Source organism: Pseudochaenichthys georgianus, chromosome 10 (genome assembly GCF_902827115.2).
Source record: "Pseudochaenichthys georgianus chromosome 10, fPseGeo1.2, whole genome shotgun sequence".
Lineage (NCBI taxonomy): Eukaryota > Metazoa > Chordata > Actinopteri > Perciformes > Channichthyidae > Pseudochaenichthys > Pseudochaenichthys georgianus.
Genome location: NC_047512.1, coordinates 41,773,833 through 41,785,128, shown reverse-complemented (window position 1 = coordinate 41,785,128; position 11,296 = coordinate 41,773,833). Strand labels below are relative to the sequence as shown.

Here is an 11,296-nt window from a genome sequence, read left to right as displayed (position 1 = left end):
AAGTGATGAAAGGGGGGGCCGCAAAAGTGTTGGTGTTTTTTTTTATATAAGAAATTCTATGATCAATAATATTAATATGAAAACAAAAATAAAAATAAAATACTTACTTGTATTTATAAAATCATAAATAGTCATTGATAATAACTGGCACTACAGTTAGGTAGGTGCATTAGCTCTTCATTACATTCAAATGCTATCCGAGGAGTAATTCATAATTATTATATTTAATATATTTAGGAAATATATCAAAAACTACCATTTACAAATCGAATCACCTGTTGGGCCACCTACTCTTGTTATAAAAGAAGTATGCTGGACTATGAAATAGGAAATCTGATAAACAATTAAATTGATCATTTTAAAAATAAGAATATCAATACAAAAAAAAGTCTATAGTATTGGCTAAAGGATTTGGGGATTATTGGATAGTAGCATACTCTTGTACAACATTGAAAGGGTCATACTGTCAATCCTCACGGTATCACCTAGGTAACATTTTCCTGAGCACTAACTCAACTGGACAAGATGAAGGCCGAGCTGCATCCCAGCGCCTTTCAAACCCCACGCCGAGCCCTTCAGACCAATACTGCTAACAGACCGTCTGCTAACGGCAGCTCGTCCCTTAATGGACGTTGCACTTGGTATGGATGCTCGGATATGTTTAAGATACTTAACAGTAAGTCCTAAAGGTGGGTATTAATTGCTTGGGAATCCTCTAGGAACCTTAGCAGATGTTCGACACACTATCTTTCAAATTGCAAATCCTCATTGAAGAAATAAGACACTGTTAAAACTTGTAATACCGATTACATACGTATTGCAGAAGCAAGCATACAATACACAATGAATGATTAATTTGATTAGTAAAAACCACAATACCATCTATTAGCCACATGATATGAGCTAAGGTTGAACATTTCAGGGTCCGAGTTTAAAGAAAAGTGAGAGATTGTTCAGGGCCCGCTAATCTCTACTTACTGCAAGGAAATCCACAACTCCATGTCTTCAGTGTTGTTAAATATGATGCAGACTTCAAAATGAAGTGTAAAACTCAGTTACATAATAAAACAATGATGCACATTTCCAATGGGATGACACCATGTGAGCAATATGTGGGCCTGTGGAGCACCTGTACCGCAGACCAACAGCAAAGTGTGCAGGGTTTACACAAATAACCTGAAAGCCAACACAAAGTGCTCGTTTTTGATGCACTTCTTGCTTTACACCCAATCTCAGGAGGACACTGCACATCTGATCTGTGCGTCAAACCTTGTGTTTCTCTCCGTCTGCACTGAGCATCCTCCTTCTTCCACTGAGCCTCAGATGTCTCAGATGTGGCAGAGTGGTTTTACTTTCAAAGAAGAACCGCAGCAGTTATTCATGACTGACTGATCTGCTCTGGGCTTGCTAGCTAGTGACAGTATTTAGGGAAAGCTTTGTTTTGACAGCTTGATGTGGAAATTACTAAGATTTGCTGTTTTGGTCAATAATATTATCAGCTTGAGAAATAATTGTGACCTTTTTAAGTTGTGGTCCTGTTATCATGTCAACTGGCACCACTTGAGAGGGAAATTCTTTTTGGTCCTTCCAGTTTTCCCTTATCTTAATGAACAAAGGTAACAGTTGAAAACAGAAGTAGTAGATTTCAGCATTTATTTAATCAGTCAAATTCTCTTTGAGGTTTGAGCCCACACTATCGCCCACAGTAGCTTGTCATTAACTGGTCATTCCTGAAGAGTTCCTTAGATTAGTCATGAAATCGCATCCAAACAACTGTTGTTTTGTTGTTTTGCTACACAAAATTACTACTTTTAAATCCAGGCTGAAGACTTTTCTTTTTGTCGCTGCTTTTAATTAAACTATTCATATCTTAAACGGCACTGTAACTTTTATCCATGTATTTTTCCTTTTAATGTTTCTTTTATTAGCTTTTATTTTTAATGACTGATTTTAAATGCCATTTTCTTAATGTCTTTCATTTTCTGTAAAGCACTTTGAATTGCCTTGTGTTGAAAAGTGCTATATAAATAAACGTGCCTTGCCTTGCCTTGCCTTACACATGCACTGGACGAATCAGTTGCAACTGTCTGTGGCTGCCCTTTCTTCTTCTTGCCTAGAATGGCAATGTCCTTGTTAGAATAAACATTTTTGGTGAACAAATAAAACAAAACAAAACACAATGTTTGTTATTTAAAAAGCAACTGCAGCGGAATTGTAAATGACTGAATGAATATGGATATTTCAAAAACAATGCTGATCGTATGAAGTATTGTGAATGTGTTCTTATTTCATTAACATCTTTAAAGATGTGAATGGACATGTGGTGAACACCTTGTAGTGGTTTTAAGTCATATTTAATATAAGTGTGTTTCGCCACATGATGAGTTATTGCAGCCGAGTTGCTGGACCTCTCTAAGTCTTCCTTTATAGGAGGTGTTGGATAACCGTGGGCTAGTTGTGCGTCTTCAGTCTGGTATTAAACCGTCTCCTTCTCAGGACGGTAAATACCTTTGTTTCCTTTTGTCCTCCATGGCTATTCTAACAGCCACAGCCCTTATTGCGTGATAACAAGGCAAAGCGCGTTTTAAAATAAACTATGTGTACCCATCCGCTGCAATATTAGCGCTTAGAGCAAGTGCTCCAAAAGTCAGGAGACACACTTCACTAGCAAGGAGCAACAACATGTTGGTTAAGGATGTATTAACAGGTGATATGGACTGTAGCCTGAGAGGTGAGGTCTGTCAGGCTGCTCTGGGACAAACTGGAGGGGGGAGACTCAGGGTGAGGAATCTGTGTGAGGGGCTGAATACAAGCCCCCCATACGGTACCTAGAATGAGACAACTGCATGGAGATCAGAAGAGGAGATGAAAGGTTGAAGAGGGGTATGGATGTGAAGGATGAACAGAGTGAGGGATGAGGGTTCAAGTGATGAGAGGAGTAAAGGATGAAGGATGTAAGCATGTAGGGTTAGGGATAACTGAAGGGATGTAAGGATGTAGGGAGGGATAACTGAAGGGATGAAGGATATAAGGATGTACTATAGGGAGGGATGAAGGGATGTAAGGATGTAGGGAGGGATAACTAAAGGGATGACGAATGTAAGGATGTAGGGAGGGATAACTAAAGGGGTGAAGGATGTAAGGATGTAGGGAGGGATGAAGGGATGAAGGATGTAAGGATGTGGGGAGGGATAACTAAAGGGATGAAGGATGTAAGGATGTGGGGAGGGATAACTAAAGGGATGAAGGATGTAAGGATGTGGGGAGGGATAACTAAAGGGATGAAGGATGTAAGGATGTAGGGAGGGATAACTAAAGGGATGAAGGATGTAAGGATGTAGGGAAGGATGTAAGGATGTGGATAAGGGAAATGATGAAATGAAGGGAAAAGGGAAGGTGGGTCATGAACTCTGAGACAAACCAGGTTGATTGTGTGGATGAGTAGCTCAGCAGGAGATTAGAGGTCGAGGCGAGGTTAAATAAAGTCACTTCATGTATTTGAACCTAAACTACCTTTTCCTTATCCTAACTACGTTGTTATGTTTGATAGCTTGACACGTGGGGCTGCCTGGCGTGTCGAAAGGTCACAAGCGTCAGTATGTGCCGGTCCAGGGATGCAATGTTTTAAATCTTAGGGTGGTTGCACCAGGGATAGGAAACTTAGAGGGGGGACATGACACTTCCCTGGATATAATGGCAGGATGAAATCAGTCAAAGGGTCTGGATGAACTCACAATGAAGCATCCTTAGTTCATCCACACCTTCAAACTGTGACGGAGGAGGTTTCTGGCCTGCAGTGCCGTGGCGGCCAGGTCTTCACACACATGAGGAAATACCGTCACAGTCATAAGCACTCAGATCTCGCAGATATGTGGCTAGAAACACCACACACATGCGGTTTCACTCTTGCCACCATGTCAGGGTCCTGTTTGACGAAAGAATTGTGTGGGAGCATCTTGAAAAATGATCGCAGCATGGCCAGCACACTGCAGGGATTCCCCAATACTTGGAAATGTCACATCCTGATGTGTTAAAAGCTGCAAAGCTGCCATCCATTGCCAAAGGCTCAGGAGAAGGTTCAGGCGTGCACCACAGGCAGCAAGACTCATATACAGGTCTTTACCATCCTCTGACTACAGAGGTACAACGATCAACTCGGGACAATTACAATTCAATCAGTCAGGACTTCTGTAGTAATCCACAACTGGGTTCTGTCGCTTCTCCACAAGTATGCTGCCAATACTGCTGCTGCCGCTTCTCATCTCCTTTCCTCCGTGCTTCTCTGGAAGTATAATTCGGACGACTAACTCACCACTCATGTCTGAGTTCATCAAAAATGTGGGGTTAATTGAAGCGAGTGTGAAGGTAAGGTGGCACCATTTGAGAACATTTTGTGTGTCACATCGCTCACAGGCCAGGGAATGTGCTGGTACCATATTTGGACATAGATCAGATATTGTGTTTTTACGACAAAGTAATCAGCTGTTTGTTAACGACAAAAATACATGTTTTCAGCAGTGTGTGTGTGTGTGTGTAATCAAAATAGATGTATTGAACTTGTGTCTTGTTGGTGTTGACAGGGCTGTAAGGAGAACTGCAGCTCAACCCATATGACTGTAAGTCTTCCACTCTTGAAACGGTTCTATACATACAAAGGTTTTTGATTGAATGATGTTACAGCTCTTTTCGTACCTACCTCTGTAACCCTAACCCTAACCCTAACCCTAACCCTAACCCTGCACTGAGAATCAAAGTGTGCACGACTGATCATGTGAGAACATATTGACTTAATACACGCCCTCTAGCGCGGATTCAACTCTCCCCTAAGAACGTCACAAATGGTTTGGAACCCAGTGGTTTGTCGTAGATCCAGATCGTCCCATGACATGCGCCCTGAGTCGCGTAAAGGGAGGAACACAAGTGAAATGTGTCTACAATCATGAAATCATTCATGCATATGATATCATTATTGGTAAAAACACAAGCAGATTATTTTTTACACCATTTCATGTGTGTGACACAGACACAAATCTGACATGTTCACAATCACAATCTGGATGAAGGGTGCGCACACATGACTTACCACTTCCTCTCTGACTCACTGCTATCTTATGTGAACCAATTTCAGTTGTTGTTTTGTGGACTGCTGAATTACGCTCTCTCTTCTCTGACTTGTCTTGTCCAGCGCCTTGCTGTTAAATACATGTTATTATGTCATTCATCACAAATACAATTGCTTTTTTACAGCTGCTTCCTAAAAAAGAGTACAGTTGCAACATAGTTAGGTGTGGGAGTGATGAACTAAAACATTATGTCTTCTCTTCACTTTACTTCTTCAGGAACCAAAATGCAGGTGCTTTAACTCCACTGTGTCACACGAGGTGAGTACAGTGCGTGTGTGTGTGTGTGTGTGTGTGCGTGTGTGTGTGTGTGTGTGTGTGTGTGAGAAAAAGAGCTGATGAATTATTGCCTATAAGGAACTTCCTGACTTTGTGCTTAGTCTCTTTATAATTTGTAAAAAGTAGCAGCATCCAGTTAAGTGACAGCCAATGAGACATGTTCAATTAGCTTAGCACAAACACTGGTATCAGATAGAAGCTGCTAGCCATTAAAAATGATTGAAAATACACCTTCCAACAACCTTAAAGTTGTCCTATTTTTAAACGTGGATGTACTACTTGACATACTACTTTTCCCAAATGCTAACCACATCCCTGTGAAGAAGCAGGAACCTGGGCATTGTGCTGCGAAGTGTTCCTTTTGAAAATAAAGCCACATATAACCGTGCTTTCAAATAGCTTTCACATTCACATTCTCCTTTCTCCACAGAACTGTACCTCGCCTGGTTCCTTCAGAAGCGGCCTGGAGGCCCTGGGACAAAGGATTGGCCCACATGATGTAATCAGAAAACTGAGCAGAGCACTAAGGAGGATGAGTGAAGCGGGTCAGGTAAGCGATCAGCAATGATCATTGGATTTGTGTGTACATATACCTATAGATCACACCAATGCCAAATCATGTCAGGTGTGCAATGTGTGTGCGTGTATGGGAGTGTAACTATATCATCGGCATTGAATTGAGTTTTTCTCAGCTCTCTCAGTATACGCTCAAACAGGCTGTACTTATTAACAGGCAAAAAGCAGCTATTGTCATAATAACACACTATTGCATCTTCATAATATTACATTACTATAGCGACAGGCTGATCCCCATTCATCTCTGTGTGGGTGTTTGGGAAAATGACCGTGCTCTGGTTTGTGTTGTGCAATTCTCACTTCTGAGTAGCATCTGCAGAACAAATGCTCCAATATGATATAAGAAATAAAACAGGCATATAATTCATTAAAGCCTCAACTTGAGCAAATACCTTCTTATTGACCTTCAGTCCCACTATCAACAGCTGTTCACTGATGCCCATCTACAGTGCAGTACCAATTTCTGCCACTGAAGGTCAGGGTTTACTCAGAATTGGAAAATCTGGTATTGCAAAATGCCATATTTATTTGTTGGGGTTTTCCCTTTCCTATAGTGTTCTATATGTTTTTGTGAATGTAAATGGTCTGCAAAGGCTGCATCCTTGCATTCCCTCCAGAGGGAGTTTCTCTCCCAATGTCCCCTTCAAACAAATGAAAAACACTCAGATGAAACATTGATGCGCTGAGAGCTGTGACCTGTTTGTGCTGACACTGCCTTTGCTAATGGCGGCTTCAGAAAGGACCGTGTTGGCGTGGTGAGACTGAACCATTATGTCCATGTGCTTCTCCCTTCAGAATATCACCTGTCCACTGCCTGTGCCAATTTCACCAAAAGTCTTCCTGGGCAAACTGAAAATAATGGCAGAGAAGATAAATTCCACGACGAAGTGACCAACGTTTTTGTCCGAGTATATTTCCCTGTTTTTACATGGAGCTATTTATTAAGCATCGTCTGTAATACTGGACCATTGTATTTGTGGATTTTCAATGAGAGAAACACTTGTTGGACAGCTTTGACAACCATTACATTCAACTAATTGGAAACTGCTTGATTGATTTTGGGTTAAATATGAAAAACCTATTAAAATTGTATTCTTAGATAAATTAAGATGTATGACAGCGGAGCTTTTATGGATTACAACACATTTATTGATGATAATATTGATGCTGAACATGAAATATGATGTATGTTGGAAAATGATAACTATTATTTATTTTATTTATTCTTAATTTATCATTGTGTTAAGGTCAACTAATTGGCTCTGGTGTAACCCTTTGTTGCTTCCATGTTTTGTGATAACTTTGTCAACTGCAACTTCAATAAAATGATTACTGTCATATATCCTTGATGTTGGTACAATCATTTATTATTGTTTCTAGGATTGTTATGATAAAGGAAACTTTTAGAACTGATCACCGAACGCAGAGATTCGTTTACAGAAAGACGGTCCCAAAGTTTAAAGAATGAAGTCACAGAAGCAGAAGGATTACAATGAGTGTTTCAAATGTTGAAACCAGGATAAGAGATAAACCCAAAGTATACAAAGATGCTGTGAATGCCGACTTGAACCTGTGATGTGAAAAGTCCTCCCCCTACAACACAGTGTCACTCCCTTACCGACACTGTTGGACTCAGTACTAGTTTGACTGCTACCAACAATACAATGAAGTACTTTTACTGTGTACTTTTTGAGTAATACTTGGTTAAACTCCTGTCCTGAGTACAATAATTCATAGTTCATATACAATACAGGCATTATTGTACTCAGGACGGGAGTTTGACTGAGTATTAATCAAAAAGTACACAGTAAAAGTACTTGATTGTACTTGTGCTAGTAGTCCAAGTAGTAGGCCTACTGAGTCCAACAGTATCAATTTCATGTAGAACTTTTTGCAAAAAATCATTTTATCCCTCATCAAATATAGCAGAATTCATGAATTATTGTACTCAGGAAGGGAGTTTGACAGAGTATTACTCAAAAAGTACACAGTAAAAAGTGCCTCATTGTATTTGCAACAAGTCCTCCAACTCATACGACCAAATGGGTCGATTGTTTAAGCCCTTATTACGACCAAATATGTCGTTTGTTCAAGCGCTTAATACGACCTATAATTACGTTTGAAAATTGTCGGCCTCGAGTGCTCCCGTTGAATGCAAACGTTACAGAGGGTTGTTTATTCACAAATAACCCTCTCTGTAAAATCCTAAATTGTAGGATAGTTTGGCCATTAAAACGCTTTATGATTAGATTTCTAGCGAGAAGTATATATTGTACTTTTAGAATCCACGTCCAGTCGATATGTAGGATCTATAGTTTGATAGATATTACGAAGATGATTTGAGATTTCGTCAGGAGAACGTGTTTATGCGGCAAGCTTCCATGTAAAGTTACGGGTTGAAAACAGTATTTCCTGTCTCGCCGTTTTCATAATAAAACCAATGATCAAATGATTTAACAGTGATATCTGCAGTACTCATCCACTAAAAAAACATCAGTTTATCCTAGTTCATTATACGACATTAATTGGTTTAAATTGTGTACAATGCTTTTGTGTTTTTCCCATAGGTTTTTCTCTTTCGATTCTGAGAGACACATTTCTTTTTTCAGAGGTTTTGATAGGCTAAAATCACGCCGCAATGCACGTCGGGATATGGTGTTTATGTGATATGAAATCGGAAAACATTAAAAAAAAAAATAATACTTTATTCCGAGTGTTCTTGCTTTTCTCTTTGAAAGTCATCACATAACGGCATTGTAATACACGGTTCGGCTGCATTAAATATTACATATCTGCCCTAGATATGTATTTATAGAGCCCTGATCAGAAGACCTTTTGACAAACTGGAAGAGATGCCGCCAAAACTGAATACGTGACGTGGACCATAAATATATCAACAATTAAACAACATCTTCCATTTCTTTTCACACAATACGTCTCCTTGCAGTATCAACACTAATTCGGCTGACTTTTATATTTGATCCAATTAGTAGACAGGCTGTATTTACACCATAACGGTGCACAGCTGATAGAAAGGGACTTTTTTGTAGTTTTTAAAGATATTACTGATTTTCTGAACTACCTTTCCAACTCCTCATGCAGTTGACTGTTACAGGTCTATACAAGTTCATGGTACAATGCATAAGCTTCACATCGAGAGACTGAAACTGTATTTTCCTTTACCGTTCTGTTTTAAACTCACAATAAAGTGAATAGTCATATTATGTACGATTGTTACGTTCCCTTGTAGAGCTAGGGATACCAAGGGAAGTAGCGACACACCAGACAGCCGGACGAGAGAAAAAGGAGAGGAAACGGAAGGCTGAAGGAGTTTAAGTGAGGTTTTTAATCCGTCAATACGTAAGGCGGCTCACCAGCCACATTACCACACAATGGTACCATAAACAACACAACTAGGCTGGCTTGTACACAGAGACAGGCTGCACACATGCAGCCAGACGAGAAGGAGAGAAAGAAGGCCCTCACTGCCGTCCTCTTCCGGTCCTATATGGAATCCTTGATTGCAAAGTAGGAGCACCTGGGAAGAGGCTGCACCTGGGAAGAGGCTGCACCTGGGGACAAATCAGAGGGAGAGAGAGAAAACACACACACACACCACCACACACACACTACGGCACGTAACACTTCCCCCCATAAAACACACCTTATACTGCTCACCAGCAGCCAACACCGGAGCAACACATGGAATACATGGAACACACACACCACTCACTGAACACAGATCCACATCGCTCTGAGCTAGGTCCACACCCACCGCTTCAGAGACGGAAACACCCACAGCACTGTCACAGACGGATGCAGAACTTAACTGCACCACACCACTCTGTCGCATCGCAACCGGGTGCCGGTCTTTTGGCTTTTCCAGAGCAGTTGCCACCTGCTCCTTCCGAGCTACACACTCTGCCTCTAGATGACCAGGATCAAGACAAAAGAAACACAATTTCTTTTTCCTGGGTCCTGGAAGAGAAGCAGAATGAGCCTGTGTGGCACGCCTGTTACGAGCTTTCCGGAAACCAAAACGATGAGGAGAATCGCTCTGAGCCAAAAGCTCAAGCCCTTCCTCATCCGCCATAGTGGTGGCCTGCTTTCGCTTCCAAGCTGCACAGTCTGCTATCATATGACCTGGGTCAAGACAAAAAAAAACAAGCTCTGTCTATCCTGGGACCTAACAATGGAACACTGGCACAGGGAACATCATTATTAGGAGCTCTCCGATAAGTGTCCCGCTGAGGAGGGTCCCGCTGAAACAAAACGCTCCTGTGTATCAGCGCACTCTCGTCTGCCAGAGTGGCAGCCTGCTGAAGGGTAGTCACTCTCTGCTCATTGAGGTAGACTACCGTACGCTCCGGTACAGTTTTTGAACTCCTCTACCAGCATCAGCTCACATACTGAAGCGATGTCATCCGCTTTATACGCTCTACACCACCTGTCAAAGAGGACTTTCTTCTCCCTCGCGAAGTCCACGTATGTTTGGCCAGCAGCTTTCTTTATGCCGCGAAAACGCTGCCTGTAGGCCTCAGGCACAAGCTCATACGCCCTGAGAATAGCACCTTTCACCTTGTCATACTCCAAACTATCCTCGACAGAAAGAGAAGAGCAAGCCGCTTGAGCCTTGCCGACTAGCTTGCACTGTAATAGAATAGCCCACACGTCTTCTGGCCAGTGCAGGGCCGCAGCAATGCGCTCAAAGGCACCAAAATAGACTTCCACCTCTGATTCCCGAAACACAGGGACCAAATTAATATGCCTGCTCACATCAAAGGAGGCAGCAGGACCAGAAGGTGTAACTGCAGAATCACCCACCACAGCTGCTTGGAGCTCTAGCTGACGCATCCGGACAGCAGTGTCTGCCTCCAACTTCCTGAACTCCAGCTCCCTCCTGAGCTGAAACTCTCGCTCACGCTCACGCTCCTCCCTCTCACACTGGAGACGAGCCATACGTACTTTTACCCTGGCATCTACTTTAGACCCCGTAGGTGAGGATCCTGCCGAAAACGAGTCAAACTGAGGTGTGGTGACAATGTTTGCCTGTTTCGTAGCACTCTGAACCACCGTGCCAGGAGATTCCACTAAAACAGGCCGCCTCAAAACCCCCTGTTCAACTAGTCCAGCTATCAAAGTAGCCTTGAGTTCACTTTTTACCAGAGCCGAGGAAACAGAAACATGATAATGGTCAGCAACAAACCGCAAATCAACCTTCCTGCACCCGTCTAGCTGACCCACAGTAGGACTGGCCACAAACTGCTCCAACACAAAAGCCATCTTTAGCAACGGCTACTTACAAATATTATTATATATTT

At 41.8% G+C, this 11,296-nt stretch overlaps 1 protein-coding gene and 1 long non-coding RNA gene across 2 annotated transcripts in view; one reads left to right on the top strand and one right to left on the bottom strand.

Annotated features, from left to right (window-relative positions):
• Positions 1-4,319, bottom strand: part of LOC117453472 (matrix metalloproteinase-17-like) — an 11,376-nt gene extending 7,057 nt beyond the window's left edge. The window contains exon 1 of the mRNA XM_071204512.1: positions 4,313-4,319. Coding sequence (XP_071060613.1) covers positions 4,313-4,319 — 7 coding nt within the window. The remainder of the gene's footprint in view (positions 1-4,312) is intronic.
• A 982-nt stretch (positions 4,320-5,301) lies between these two features.
• On the top strand, positions 5,302-7,108 carry LOC139434645 (uncharacterized). The gene is made up of 3 exons (XR_011643981.1): positions 5,302-5,381; positions 5,830-5,949; positions 6,771-7,108. It is a non-coding gene; the product is annotated as an uncharacterized lncRNA (long non-coding RNA).
• Positions 7,109-11,296: the final 4,188 nt, after the last annotated feature.